We start from the raw sequence: 16,080 nt of genomic DNA, 5'->3' as shown, positions 1-16,080 counted from the left end.
GATCTTTTTGGTACAGTTCTTCATAAGTTATCTTTATCCAGGCATAGCCTTCCTGTGTCATAATCCCCAGAGAAAATTATAAGAAAGGAATTAGTGGGACAAACTAAAGCTGCTACTACTGAAGTTGGTCCTGAAACTACTCGACACACCAGGTCAGCTTTCCATACCAGCAGGACTGTTACCCACTGGCTGGGGGAAAGCCAGAGTAGGGGATATAGAGGTGGGAAAATATGGAGAAAATGTGCATTGGTTTCAGCTTTGGAATTGGCTGCAGCAATGAGGCTGCAGTTTCTCCTAATGACCTTCCTCTTATAGGTTTCCCCAGGAATTATGTTCACAATTGTGGAAAAATTGTGCCTGGGTGAGTGTACTATGAGAAGCAAGTATAGCTTTGTGGTACAAGGTGTGGATGGGGCAGTGGTAGAGGTTGAATGCCTTTTCCTCCACTGAAGGAAACACCCTATTTCTGACAAGCTGGGGAGACAGTACTGCCTTGGCCAAATAGAAGCCACTTGACATGAAGTCATGCATCCCTTGCCACTTTCCAGAGATGGCCCATGTCCAGTGATTGACTGATTCAGGGGTGTGACAGCCTGACCAGCTTGCTTCAAGGTCAGACAATTTGTATGATTAGCTCTCTCCCTGCAGATCCAGTTGAGGCCTGACTTTTCTAAGACTGCATCATGCTCTGCTTTTTCCTGTTCCACATTTTCCCTTATAAGCTTTTCCTGAAAGTGTTTCCTTGACCAATCATTGAACCAGATCCCTATCACAGAACTGATGCATTTTCCATCGCCATCTTTCACTGGAACAAGAGTACAGCATAATACAAAAACGCCAGTTATGTATGCAATCTGTGAGAATTTGCCTTACAAAAGGTTCTCCTATACATCTTGAATTTCTTGATGAATTCATCTATAGAAACTGTGATCAAGGAGTTGATTACAAGCCAATAAGCGCAATAATTCTTATCTATTTTACATAACTGAAATTTATTTTATTTTTACTAGTGTTTCTATTTTCTGCAATCTTTTTATTCAGTATTCAATCTCAAATTCTCTGTAGTCTAACTTTAGCTTAACTCTCTGAACATAATTTCTGCTATAGCAGAGAAGGCTAAACTATCTTGTCTCCTTTTCTTCCTTGAGTGACAGAACATCACTATTTTGTTTAGTCTCTGGCTTCCCAGCTAGAGATTATATTCATAATCTCTTGAATTTAGCTTCCTTCATATGAGTCACTCCAGTTTAAGTAAGACAAAATGACGTAAAATATCTTAAAGTCACTCTCCCTAGATTTCCCCTTTTCTACTTACTGCCAGCTGTAATATGGCTACAATTGCACCACCTGCCTTGGACTCAGAAGTGGAAACTGTATATATGTTGAATACCTGCCAAACTGGGGCCCTGGATAACCATGTAGAACAGAGCCATCTAACTCTCCTAGACTGCCTGCCCATTTTTCAGGTAGTTATATGAGTGAGAAATATCTTCCTATTTAGCCCCTGTATTTTTGGAATGCCATCCTTATAGCAACATTGCCATATTCTCACTGTGATTCTTGTGAGAAGATAAAAAATTTGTGTCACAATATGAATTACTGCACTGCATGCTTCAACAAGAACATTTCACTGCAGGAAAAAAAAAAAAAAAGATTCTGGATGAAGTAACCGGTTGCTTTTGATGTAGATTGTTTATATGTTGGCACAATCTTTTTGTCTCATAGTGAATCGTCAACAAATACTTCAAACCTATTCATCGGCCTCTGCTTGCAGTGCAGGAGACCTGGGTTTGATCCCTTGGTCAGGAAGATCCCCTGGAGGAGGGAATGGCTACCCACTCCAGTATTCTTGCCTGGAAAATTCCATGGACACAGAGGAGCCTGGTGGGCTATAGTCTATGGGGTTGCAAAGTGTCAGACAGGACTGAGAGACTGGCACCGAATTAACAAATACCAACACCAACCGAAGCTTCCGTTCTGCTGTATTCACTATTATAGATATACTCATACCCGCATGTGAATCTTTGAATTATTTATATTTCTGGGCAACACTTTTATTTTTTTTCTACAATTCAGGGTCAAAATCTTGCCAATTCTTCTCATTGAAGCTAATATCTGCCATAAATCATTCCTATTTATTTTGGTGGTGCAGCAGAGCTCCGTAGTTAAGAGTGTGAGCTCAGGAGGCTTGTGTCTTAAGCAATTTCCCCAAACTCTCTGGACTTCAGGTTTCTTATCCATTAAATCATGATTGATATTGTTTACCTTGCACAGTTATTGAGAACATTAAATGAGTTAATATATTCAGATCAGATCAGATCAGTCGCTCAGTCGTGTCCGACTCTTTGCGACCCCATGAATCGCAGCATGCCAGGCCTCCCTGTCCATCACCAACTCCCGGAGTTCACCCAGACTCACATCCATCGAGTCAGTGATGCCATCCAGCCATCTTATCTCTGTTGTCCCCTTCTCCTCCTGCCCCCAATCCCTCCCAGCATCAGAGTCTTTTCCAATGAGTCAACTCTTCACATGAGGTGGCCAAAGTACTGGAGTTTCAGCTTTAGCATCATTCCTTCCAAAGAAATCCCAGGGCTGATCTCCTTCAGAATGGACCGGTTGGATCTCCTTACAGTCCAAGGGACTCTCAAGAGTCTTCTCCAACACCACAGTTCAAAAGCATCAATTCTTCGGCGCTCAGCCTTCTTCACAGTCCAACTCTCACATCCATACATGACCGCAGGAAAAACCATAGCCTTGACTAGACTGACCTTTGTTGGCAAAGTAATGTCTCTGCTTTTGAATATGCTATCTAGGTTGGTCATAACTTTCCTTCCAAGGAGTAAGTGTCTTTTAATTTCATGGCTGCAGTCACCATCTGCAGTGATTTTGGAGTCCAAAAAAATAAAGTCTGACACTGTTTCCACTGTTAGACAACATTAAATTGTGCTCTATAAAAAAAAGTGCTTACTCTGTGGGCTCAGTCGCTCAGTCGTGTCCAACTCTTTGCAACCCCCTGGACTGTAACCTGCCAAGCTCCACTGTCCATGGGATTTTCCAGCCAAGAATACTGAATCAGGTTGCCATTTCCTACTTCAGGGGAATCTGCCCAATCCAGGGATCAAACCCATGTTTATTACGTCTCCTGCATTGGCAGGCAGGTTCTTTACCACTAGCACCACCTGGGAAGTTTATTCTGTAATCTCCCATAAACTCTTTTTTTTCCCTTTGTTCAGATTAGTTAGGCAACTGAAGCAGCAGAAAGAGATTACACTTGCTGATGGACTGGTTTATTGCAGATATTCATCCTGAGATCTGACTTCCTGGTCCTTGTCAGAAGCACCAGCAACTAAGGTGACTGCCCATTCTCAGAGTTGGATGGCTAGACTCCTGGGATGCATGAGATATAGGCAAACTTGAAGCTAGGGATTCTTCTACCATATTATCCAGAGACTCCTATATAATCCTAATTCAGTTTATTCATGGATATTTTTTTTTCACACTTATTATACTTAAAGTGCTTCCAAGGTGGTGCAATGGTAAAGAATGCACCTGCCAATGCAGGAGACGCAGGACTCACAGGTTCGATCCCTGGGTTGGGAAGATCCCCTGGAGAAGGAAATGGCAACTCACTCCAGTATGCTTGCCTGAAAAATTACATGGACAGAGGAGCCTGGGGGGCTATAGTCTGTGGGGTCACAGAATCAGACTGAGTGGCTGAGCATGCACACAATATAAATAATCCCTTGATTCCTCTAAATTTGAATCTAGAAATATTGTAACATCTTGCCAGTGTGCCAGAGTGTTAGGAGCTCAGTTGTCCAACTCTGTGACCCCGTGGACTGTAGCCAGCCAGGCTCCTCTGTCCATGGAACTCTCCAGGCAAGAATACTCTCCAGGGGTGGGTTGCCATTCCCTTCTCCAAGGAATCTTCCCAATCCAGGGATCGAACTCAGATCTTCTGCTTTGCAGGCAGATTCTTTGTCTTCTGAGCCATCAGGAAAGCCCACCTTAGCACCAGGTAATTTTATTTTATAGTTTACTCCCATCAGTTTAATTTCCTGGGAAAGTACAACTAAAACAACTAGTGTCTTTGTCTGCCAAAATGAGTGTTTATCCATGTTCTGTGTGTGAGAGTCAAACTCTTTCCAAGTCTTCAATCTGCCTATTTCTGTGAAAGTTTTGTTTCACCAGTTTTGCATGCAGAAATTTGAATGGCAAAGCTATGTATATTGTGATAAAGAAGAAAAGAGGTTTAGTCAAACATACAGAACCAAGAGAGGTCTCACAAAAGATTTTGACTTTCAATAGTGGCACTGAAAAAATCAATCAGTTTGCTCATCCACTTTGTAAGAAAACCATTTGAGCAAATGAACTGAACACCTATTCTGAGATTTGTTCTTTGTTGAGTTATATATGGTGAAATGCAATAAGAATAGGCAATTGACACTGCTTTCCTATTGCTTAATATCTAAAATATAGTAGAAAACTAAATTTCTTTGCAAATGATGCAGTTAAATGATAATATGAGGAGAATAAAGATTAAATTCTATAGTGATCATATGAGTAAATAGCAACAAATAGCTTCTGGGGCCACCATGAAGAACATCATCAGTGACTGAAATTTTTGTGGGTGTTTGAGAAGTAAAATATCTACACAGTTTATACTACAATAGTTTTCAAACATGTATCAAAGCCTGCCTATGCTTATACCAAATGTTTATGGTGCCCATCCTATCACAGTTAATCAACCATTCAGTCCATATTTATCAAGCAACTCTTATGTATTAGAGTGTAGCAATCAAGAAGACAGAGGTCTCCTCTTCAGAGAACTTACATTCTAGTTGAATATAATTATTGGAAATATAACCAACTATTAGTATGCATGTTACATACTATTACTAGAAACACACACTTGAATTAAATAATTCTGGGTACTGAAATGCAGTGAAGGAAATATGACAGGAAGCTCTTACAAAGAGACAGAAATGGGAGGAAGTGCTTTGGCTCTAGTCATCAGGGAAGGCCTCTGGCTTGGGGTGATACGTGAGTTGAGCCCTGAATGACAACAAGTGCTGAAATAATGAAGTGGATGAGTTGGAGTAGCCAAATAGCAAGAATATCCCAAAATAAGATAAGAGGATAAGAGGAAAATAGGATAAGGGGGAGAATGGGTACATGGATATGTATGCTGAGTCCCTTTGCTGTTCATCTGAACTTACCATAGTGTTGTTAATCAGTTATACTCCGACACAACATTAAAAGCTTTTTAAAAAATAAAATAACATTTTTAAAAAGCCATCTGAGAAAGCAGTAAATATATCTAGATTATGTTTAAATATAATACAATGTGAAGAAAAAATATCCAGAAATCAACTGAATTAGGAATTAGGAATTCCTAATTCCTGAACTGAATTAGGAGTCTTTGCATCATTTAGTAGAATAGCCTATAGCTTCAAGTTTGCCTGAAGAAACTCCAAGCTGTTTCCTTATCAGGTATATTTCTGTCCCAAATGTTTTTATTATTAATTCAATTTATACTACTTCAGTGTTTCCTGTAGGTATTTTATAATTGGTGGCATTTGTTTACATTGGTCTGGATAGACTTTATTTCTAACTGCTTTCCTTCTATGTTAGACCATTTTAGGGCTATTGGGATGCCCACATTTCTTCTTTCATCTCTTTTCTTGGTATGTTCCTTCTTGTCTCTGTTAATCACAGCTTTAATAACAGGATGTTTGCATTTCCTATTTTATATTCTGAAAATGTTTGTTTAGACTTTTCCTACTCTGACTCTCCTTTTATTGTCTGAATAACAGCTCACATAATTTCTAACTTTTATTGATCACCGTCTATATTCCAGGCACTTGCTTGATATAGATTATTTCTAATCCTCAAAGCAACCTGGCAAGACAGATATTATTATCCCTTCTTTATAGCTGAGGAAGCTGAGATGCAAGGTGTTTTATTTAGGTCTTGCTGAAGGTGACACAGGACATTAGTTTCAGATTTGAAATCCAAAGCTGGGGTTGTCTCTGCTGTTAAATTGCACGTGTGTGTGTGTGTGTGTGTGTGTGTGTGTATGAGAGAAGGGATGCAGGGGGAGAAGATTCTACAGTGATTATAAGAAAAGGGGTTCATTTGCATGCACTTTCTCGTACTTTGTGCCATTGTTATTGTTTTAATTCTAAAGATCAGAAATTTATAAAGCAATTATATCCCTGAGTGTTCCCTACATATCTGAAACTGTTACACACTGTAATTTTCTGTTTTTAGTATCTAGCATGATAGATATGCTGAAATTTTGGAAAAATACTCAGTTAAAGCTGCTTTAGGCAGTGTATATGATAACAGTGCCAGCATAGTGAAAATGCGTGCAACTATCTCTCACACAGGTAAACGGGATACAGGTAGATTTTGTACATGGAATATATGATGAGGTGAGGCAAATTTACTTTTTGGTAGATATAGGTAGAGTGGACACGAGATTCCCTGAGATGATTAACCAGACTTAGAAAAGGCAAAAAATTCTGGTGAAATTATGTTACTAAGAAGGGTATGAGCACTCAGATTTTCCCTCTCTAATTAAGTAAAAATTTCAAATTTACTATCAAGCTAGAGACACATACTTTAAAAAAGTCACACCACTGTCCTGATCCTGAAATTCATGTTTTATAGAATGATGAAAATAACTTTTGCTCTCATTAGATCTGGTTATTCCAACCTACCTGCCTTTTCTTTACCAACAATTTGTTCTGCTCACCGCTTCTTCACACCCTTCCCTGAGAAGGACACCATGGAACTGATTGGACTGATTATCCTCTCTCAGGTCATGTGTCTTTTCCAGATAACTAGGAGATTCTAGACCTTAATAGCTGAAACATTAAAATTGCCCAGTGCTCAAGGTAGAAGGATTATTTTGTTAATTAGAAACATTTCCAGGTTATCAGTTTTCTCTCCATTCCCTATGCTTGCTTTCTGCTATTCTGACCTCACTCTTTAAAGGAGAATGCTATGAAAGGTGTTTTTGTTTTTCAAGTTCTTCAGCTTCCTCCCATCTTGGTGTGTTGTTTTAAATTTTATTCTGCTTACTAAACTTTGCCATGCACACATCTTTAAAGAAAATTCTTTTCCAAGTCTGCATCATACAAGCTGGTGACTTTCAATGTTTTGTCTCTCAAAGTCATTTAAGCCTAATACAATCCACGTACACTGATGAAGAATTTTAATAGGTTAGGGATATGTATCCTCAGTGCTTCAGTCAGCAAATCCTTATGGAGAAACTCTGAGACACACACCATCTTTGCAAAGACTCAATTCGACCTGCACATCACAAAAGCCAGGGAGTCCATCAGCTCCGTGGAAAAGCTTTTTCTTTCTGTGTGCACTGATCCATAATGAATGCTTTCTCCACAGAACTCCTGTGTAATAGTCTGATTCTTATTCAGAAAACTTTTCTACCAAAGTACTCGGATTTGTGCCTGCATGCTAAATTGCTTCAGTTGTGTCTGACTCTTTGGGGCCTATGGACTGTAGCCCGCCACTGGAGTGGGTTGCCATGCCCTCCTCCAGAGGATCTTCCTGACCCAGGGATCGAACCCAGGAAGGTTCTTTATCACTAGCACCACCTGGGAAGCCCAGTCTGATTTACAAAGGTGCATAAATGCCTGCCTCTGGGGTGAGATTGGTGAAAGAGGCCTGTGGTTCATGGTAATAGTGCCACAAGAATTGCTTTAAGCACAAAATACCTCTGATTTATCCTAAACACCTGTGCATTCTTCACCATATTACACCATCTTTATTCAATAAATTCACACTATTTGTATTTTCCCGTGAAATATTCTCAAAAGCACAGTTGAGCCCAGGGAGAAGTGACAAGTTTACTCTGTAGCTCTGAGTATCTTCAAACATGACTGTACACTCTTGCATACAATACCTTATATTATTATTTATGGCTTATGAATATACTATCAGGGAATCTGGATAACCAACTCAATGAAATAAACTGTATTTTAAACTCTTCTTAATAGGTTGGTCTCATATAATGTTTCACTTGTAGTATATTAAAAGTTATCAGACATTTCTGTAGGGCATACACAAAAAATTCAGTTTTTATTGTTATACTTGGATTAGGGATTCAAAATAGTTATCTGATGATGATTTTGATTCATCAAGTATGAAAGTATTATAATTTTTTTTTCTTCTGCTATCTGCAAGTAGTTTTTCCATGATGAAACCTTAGTAAGGTACTTGTGTGGAGAATTTGACACCTGACAAGATTGTGTTTGCAACTGATTGACGGGAAAAGAAAAATCCATGACTTATGTCACCATTTCTGGATGTCAGAATGTCTGACAGCCTTGTGTGATCAAAAGAATGAAATGGTTCATGGTAAACTAAAGAACTAAAATACTAAAAGAATTAAAATCATGAGGAATTACCTGAGTATTTGGGAAGAATTTCTGAAAGGTTTAAATACTATTCGGAATTAAGAAGAGAAATGTAGTGCTGCAACACGTGAATCCACATGGTGAATAGGAAAAATGTATCAGATGATGATGAAGACTGGCCTCTGCTCTGAGTGTGAAGTGATAAAATTGTTCTGGCTATTTCACCGGAAAGGCTAAAAGATGAATAAAGGGAAGTGAAGACTATGAAATTATAGAACTCTTATTTCCCCAGCTATGGGGATAATTACTTATATATCAGAGTTCCTTTAATCTCAGGGTCTCACCCACAAATAATTTCTAACACTTTTTCTTTTAAGGTCTCACATTTTCCCCCCATAGCCATGAAGCTACTCAGGGCTTCCCTCTCTCATATCTAGATTATTACCTAACTTCAGCTCCTCCCTGTTCTCATTTGTCACGGAAAACAAACAAACAAACAAAAACTTCTGCTATGATCTCTTTTGGCCAACACTTAAAAAAGTATTTCCCGCTCATCTTCAAAACACACTTGTTGCCTATCAAACCCAAATTACTCTGACAGCTCGCAAAGCTTTCCTACTGGCTCGCGTGTGCTCCTCGAGGTCACGTCCCATTATATGCCTGCTCTTACCAAGAACCAAGTGTGCCATTGTCATTGCTCTTTTGCACACAAAAACACACACCCTCTGTGTTTGCTGATACATTTGTGACACTTTAATGACAGTAGCTATGGTACTATGCTAGGTTCTAGATTACGAACATCTTACTCCTTAAGGTTTGCATGAGCCGGTATATGACAAGTACAGGTGTCTGCAATACCATATGGTAAATGCAATACTAGAGTCATAAATAAGGCACAGAGTGAACAAAAAGGGGGAAAATATGAAGACAAATTTATGATGTCATTTTGTTCACATAACCAGTAGCTATAATGGTTTGTAAATTCCATGAAGGCAAAGACCTTTCTTTTTATTATACAGATATTTCAAAAGCATTGTTTGCATAAATTCACACTGAGTACTCCATCCTGTGCTTCTGAAGTCACAAGGTATTCCTGATATTTCGTTCTACATAGACAGCCAATGATAGAAGTATATTTATTTTTCTAAACATAAAACTACCATCTTGGTGTGGTTGGGACTAAAGTGGAGTTCCAGGAATAATAAGGCAACTTGAGCTTCAGTTCTGAGTTGTCCCTAATAAGTAAGTAACTTAGAACAAGACATTGCACCTCCTCGGGTGTCTAAAATGGATAGGTTGAGCTAGATGCCCCACTGCCTCTTGCTGTTACAATCCTTAATTCTCTGTGTCAGCACCAACTTATAGAATCTACAGTGTTTGTATCACTAGACCATGTGATTTGTTTATGTCATAGACATTCAGATCTCATCATTTCTAAGCGGGAGTTAGATGATTTCCCAGCGAGAATCTACCAAGGTGCTAATTCCCTAAGGTTGGCACCCTGTGACTTTGTTCCCCTGTTTCTTTACTTTTGGAGACACTGGCCTGGAAAGAGACAAGCTGCAGCTCTTTGAGCATTCCCTTGGTCACACAGGCGAGCAGGAATCCACATCACGCTTGGCACATTTATTGATAGTGAGACCCTGGAGTGACTGACTGGAGATTGAGACTGAGCTAACCTGACAGCTTGAGAGCTTAAAAGCATCGATTAGTGAATGTTCAATGATCTGACCTTCCAACTGCCTCCATGTTGGGGTTTGGGTTTCTATAATGGGAGTTAAAAAAAAAAAAAAAGAGGAAACCTTATTCCTTTATGCTTTATAGTGATTATTCCACCCAAACAAAAGGGGCATGAACTAATAAAAATCCATGAGTATAATTTTAAGAATCTTACATGCCAGGGACTGCACTGAGGTGGATGTACTCTAGGGATCGAGTTCCTTGTGTGCGCAGTACATATTCTCATGTTAAACAACTTCAAAAGAATCCACTTCCAGTGAAGGGAGAACATTCTGCGTTGTACTTTCCCTGCTGGCCATTGACAGATATTCATATTGCACTTTTTAATTAGGTGACAAAGAAGTTTTCACATATCTGTTAGTTGGTGCTAATGAAAATCTACATAAGGAACCAACGGAAATTAAATAGCTGTTAAGATTATCATTTTGCACGTTTTCTTTTTATTTATGACAATAAAAAAGCGTGAATTGAAAATCTAAGGAAAGATAACAGTTGACTTTTTAAAAGTGAAATACACTAAATAAAAAGACATGTTTATATTAAATATAATACAGTATCTGCAACATTTAGAGAATGTATAGTAGTGCTGCTGCTGCTGCTGCTAAGTCGCTTCAGTCGTGTCTGACTCTGTGTGACCCCATAGACGGCAGCCCACCAGGCTCCCCCGTCCCTGGGATTCTCCAGGCAAGAACAACGGGAGTGGGTTGCCACTTCCTTCTCCAATGCAGGAAAGTGAAATGTGAAAGTGAAGTTGCTCAGTCGTGTCTGACTCTTAGCAACCCCATGGACTGCAGCCCACCAGGCTCCTCCATCCATGGGATTTTCCAGGCAAGAGTACCGGACTGGGGTGCCATTGCCTTCTCCGGTATAGTAGTGACAGAGATACATAATATTAATTGATCTTATCTCTGTAGGGTTGTCATGAATGGACTGTAAAACCTTTAATTAGTGTTGGTTATGCTTATGTGTGGGGCTTCCCTTGTGGCTCAGGTAGTAAAGAATCTGCCTGCAGTGCAGGAAACCTGGGTTCAATCCCTGGAGAAGGGAATGGCTACCCACTCCACTTCTTGCCTGGAACATTCCAGGGACAGAGTAATGTGACAGGCTACAATCCATGGGGTTACAAAGAGTCAGACATGATTGAGTGACACTTTCAATTTCAAGATTATATATATTTTGTAAAATTAAATTGATGCTGTTCAAAGGACACAATGATAATGCTTATAGCTGTTTTGTTTGCTTGCTATTATAAACATGAAATGAGAAGAAGAGAAAACCACCATAGAAAGGAAATCAAAAGTATTGTGCCCTTTATCTTCACTAGACCATTTGCAGTTTTCTGGCTTCCCTGGTGGCTCAGATGGTAAGTGTCTGCCTGCAATGCGGAAGACCTGGATTCGATCCCTGGGTCGGGAATATCTTCCTGGAGAAGGAAATGGCAACCCACTCCAGTACTCTTGCCTGGAAAATTCCATGGATGGAGGAGCCTTGTAGGCTACAGCCCATGGGGTCACAAAGAGTTGGAGACGACTGAGCAACTTCACTAGTTCACTGGATATCCTTTATGACTGGAAAAGTTTTGCTTCAGTGAGTCTATGGTTCTCAAAATCTCATATATGTGAATATTTCCCTGTTCAACTTAACTGTATTTCTGTTTACTAGTCTTTGTTTTCTTTCTTAAATACATTTGGGAACATATGGAATGTTAGTTAATAAGAAATGTTTACAACTTCATTTTTCAGTTAAAAGCAACCATATAAATAGTATAATTCATGTGTTACAACAGGAGACTTTTATTTTATTTTATTTTTTAACAGGAGACTTTTAGTAAACATTTACCCTTGAGTATTATTTAAATACTCTTATAATAAGCTATGTTTTCATAATAGAAATATAAATGAAAACAGCAACTTAAATTTGTGAACTATCTGATGTCTTTTCTGATTAATTATATCATTTATTAAGAACTCCTTAGGAATTTACCTCTATGATACTATTCAAAATTATAACAGTCACACTTACAAATGTCTTTTTTTCTTTGTGCATGCATGTTTCCATGTCTTCCAAAGTGATGCAGTTCTCTAAGGAATAACACTATTTTCTTTTTCTAACTTTCATTTATACCCCTATTCAACTAGCACAGTATTTCATATCTAACATTTGATCATTAAATTTAAAACCATCATATTGACCAAATCTTACTGGAGCTGATGAGTTTTTGATTATGCTCATTTCCAAAGAAAACAAGTACTGTCACTGAGATGGAAAACTAACAGTGAACACAATTATTTATTTTTTAAAACTCATATAGCATTAAGATGTATAAATTTTTCATTTAAAAAAGCATTTTTTTCCCCTCTGAAGATAGTAGAGTTTGGGGCCACTGACTCATTTTTAGATCATCTATGACCTTTGTTAAGTTGGCTACTTTTTATTGTTCCTGTACCATGAATTATAGATATCTTATAAATAAAAATATGTGAGAAAAGAATTGATTTACCATCAATGATTTGTCAAGTTTATAAGTATGTGAGCACTTTTAACTACCATTTATGGGACACAAGGTTTTGCCTTTATGAAATTCAACATCTGTGTAGTATGACTATACACATTATAAAAACTATGTTTTTATTTATCTGTCTGCTTAACATATACACCAAACTGCTGAATAAATCATTAAAATAAAGTATGACTTACGGTAGCTGTTTTAAAACAGATTTAAAAATATGTAACCCTGAATAAAAATAACAAGAAAATGTTCTATTGACTTTGAGAGAAAGCACTGCATTTTATTCTTCTTTGAATTTTCTAGAGCAATTAGCCTTGCCTTATACATAGGAGATGCTCAATAAACATATGGAGGATTTTTTTTTTTTTTACCATATAGACACAGAAGGGCATGTAACATGAATTATGGAATAAAGAGAAACACAAGAGAGGGAGAGGAAATGGTAAAAAGTGTGTTTCACAGTGATTTCTCATTAATGAGGATGCTACTCCTCTACTGACTACTTAGCAGGGGACCATCTGATCTGCTCTCTGCAGTCAGCTTATTGATTGTGTGGGTCAATGTAATCTGATGCATAAAGAACCAAGAAAGTAGAAGGTAGCATTTTTCTAGATAAATGGTAAGAAGCAGCTAGTTTACATTTTCATGCCCTGAGGCTCAGGTGGCTCCCACAAAAAGTTGAATTAAAACTGACAATTCTTTATCAATAGATAGAATCTGTATGGGCTTGAAGCAAAAATTGCCTTTCCTTTTCTATTTAGACTATCTGTGCTGTACACGTACATATCAAGGTCTAGTTATAGGCATTTAGATTATGGTGGCCCTTGATTTCCGTCTTCCTAGACATGTACTCTGTGTGGTCAGATGCTCAGTTGTGATCGACTCTTTGCAATGCTATCCATGGACTGCCTACCAGGCTCCTCTGTCCATGGGATTTTCCCAGCAACAATGCTGGAGTGGGTTGCCCTTTCCTCCTCCAGGGATCTTCCCAACCCAGGGATCAACCCGTGTCTCCTGTGGCACCTGCATTGCAGACAGGTTCTTTTCTGCTGAGCCACTTGGGAAGTCCATCTTCTTAGATGATGGGTCCTGCCCCAGAGCCACAGATGCGAGGCCTTGCACCAAGGCCACAGAAGCAGAGCCCAGAACCAAGGTCACCTCCAAAGCTGACTAAGCCCCTTTGTAACTGTTACCAAAAGCCCCCTGGTAATCACTAACAAGCTTGCTGACTCCCAGTTAGGCAAAGATGCCGACTTCAGTAAACACGCTATAGCACCCCAACCAATCACCTAATGCAAACCATCCAGCAGGAATTTCCTTTGTCTTGAGGCTATAAAAACTGGCTATTAACTCACAAAAATGGTTGACTCTCCCAGGCCTGACAGGAGGTGTTGGCCCACTGTGCTCGCAGTGCCCACTTTATCTCTGCTGTTTTTTCTTGATAAACTTCCTCCTTTCTGAAATGTTCTATGTCTGGAAATTCTTTTCCAACCTGCACTTGGACTGCCTCAACACTAGCTGCTGCTAAGCTGCTAAGTCGCTTCAGTCGTGTCCGACTCTCTGCGACCCCATAGATGGCCTCCTACCAGGCTCCCCCGTCCCTGGGATTCTCTAGGCAAGAACACTGGAGTGGGTCGCCATTTCCTTCTCCAATGCATGAGAGTGAAAAGTGAAAGGGAAGTCGCTCAGTCGTTTCCGACTCAGCGACCTCGTGGACTATAGCCCACCAGGCTCCTCCGTCCATGGGATTTTCCAGGCAAGAGTACTGGAGTGGGGTGCCATTGCCTTCTCCGCAACACTAGCTACCTAACACCTAACCATTTTTCCTGCTAGTCAGTGGCCACGCTAAATGCAAGTCAAAACGATTAGCTCTGAGAAAATACCAACAATGAAACAATATCCTCTAGGCAAAACTTCCAAACCAACTGACTAACAAACAAAACCCCAGAAAAACAAACCCCAAATGCAAATAATCCACAAAACAAATATAAAGCATTATTGAAGAGAATACAACTAGTGGATAAAAAAGAAGTTTGTGTTAAATGCCAGCTATAGTATTTCCAGCAGAGTTTCCAACATCAATTCAGCGCTCACAAATTGCTAGTTTTTTTCTTTCACCCCAGGAGAGAATGTTCAGTGTTACCTGCCAGAGAGGATCTTTTTGCTCAGGGAAGAGCTCAAAGTACTTGTGCGCTAGTTGCACTGGAGGCAGAGTTTGCAATTTCAGGTTGGTCCAGCTCTGAACGAAGTTGGCCAGGTTCACAAAGGTGTACAACCCTAGGCGGTCATTCCCATAGTTTGACAGATGGGTCATGAAAATGCTGATCTGAAAAATAAAAATGACCAGAAATATCATATGCATATGCTCAAAAGTGGCATGGAAGCTCTAAGAGGAACTTCACCTAAACGTGGAATTTTATAAGAAGTACAATTATCATTTTAGGTGGTATTAGGGACTGAATCGTAGTCCCGCCCTCCACATTCACATGTTGAAACTGTAACTCCCAATGTGACTGTATTCAGAGGTAGGTTCTTTAGGGAGGTAATTCAGCTTAAATGAAGTCATAAGGATCCTAGATTGATGGTCTGGTGGTCTTATAAGAAAACAAATACCACAGTGCATTCCCCGCCTCTCTCTCCTTTTCTCTCTGTCTCTCTCTTTTGCTCCCTCACTCCTGCAATGCACAGAAGAGAGGCCAATTGGGAACACAGCCAGAAAGTGGCTGTCTTTAAGTCAGGAAAAAACTGAATTTTCTGGCACCTCCATCATGGACTTGTAACCTCAAAAACTGAGAAAATAAATGTATGTTGTTTAAACCACCCAGTCTGTAATGTCTTGTTATGGCAGTTTGCAAGCTAAAGCTGAAACTCCAGTACTTTGGTCACCTCATGCGAAGAGTTGACTCATTGGAAAAGACTCTGATGCTGGGAGGGATTGGGGGCAGGAGGAGAAGGGGATGACAGAAGATGAGATGGCTGGATGGCATCACTGACTCAATGGATGTGAGTTTGAGTGAACTCTGGGAGTTGGTGATGGACAGGGAGGCCTGGAGTGTTGCGGTTCATGGGGTCGCAAAGAGTCGGACACGACTGAGAGACTGAACTGAACTGAATACTGGTAGAAAGTCACACATATGATTTCTATTTCAAAGTCACTTTTAAGCTCACTCTAAAAATAAAAATTGAAATTGGGATAAGCCAACCTCATTGTTCATTAAAAGTATAGTGTTACTTTACATATTAGCTTTTTTCCTCATTGTGGAATCAACACTATCAAATTCAATAATCTAATAACTTCCAGACTAGCAAAGAACCAGAATCATTCCAGTTTTAAAATTAAACAATTGTTTCAGAACTTTTTTAGTCTATATATGTATATGGGTTGAAATGAAATCAAACTTAAGAATACTTATCTTTTTGTGGTCTAATGAGGAATTTTTACTG

At 39.3% G+C, this 16,080-nt stretch overlaps 1 protein-coding gene across 1 annotated transcript in view; it reads right to left on the bottom strand.

Moving 5' to 3' along the window:
- Positions 1–16,080, bottom strand: part of LOC112586229 (bifunctional heparan sulfate N-deacetylase/N-sulfotransferase 4) — a 160,202-nt gene that overhangs the window by 29,462 nt on the left and 114,660 nt on the right. The window contains exon 5 of the mRNA XM_025290270.3: positions 14,780–14,962. Coding sequence (XP_025146055.2) covers positions 14,780–14,962 — 183 coding nt within the window. The remainder of the gene's footprint in view (positions 1–14,779; positions 14,963–16,080) is intronic.

This window comes from Bubalus bubalis, chromosome 7 (assembly GCF_019923935.1).
Source record: "Bubalus bubalis isolate 160015118507 breed Murrah chromosome 7, NDDB_SH_1, whole genome shotgun sequence".
Taxonomy (NCBI): Eukaryota; Metazoa; Chordata; class Mammalia; order Artiodactyla; family Bovidae; genus Bubalus; species Bubalus bubalis.
The sequence above is the reverse complement of the archived record's forward strand: the minus strand, read 5'-3'. Positions and strand labels throughout refer to the sequence as shown.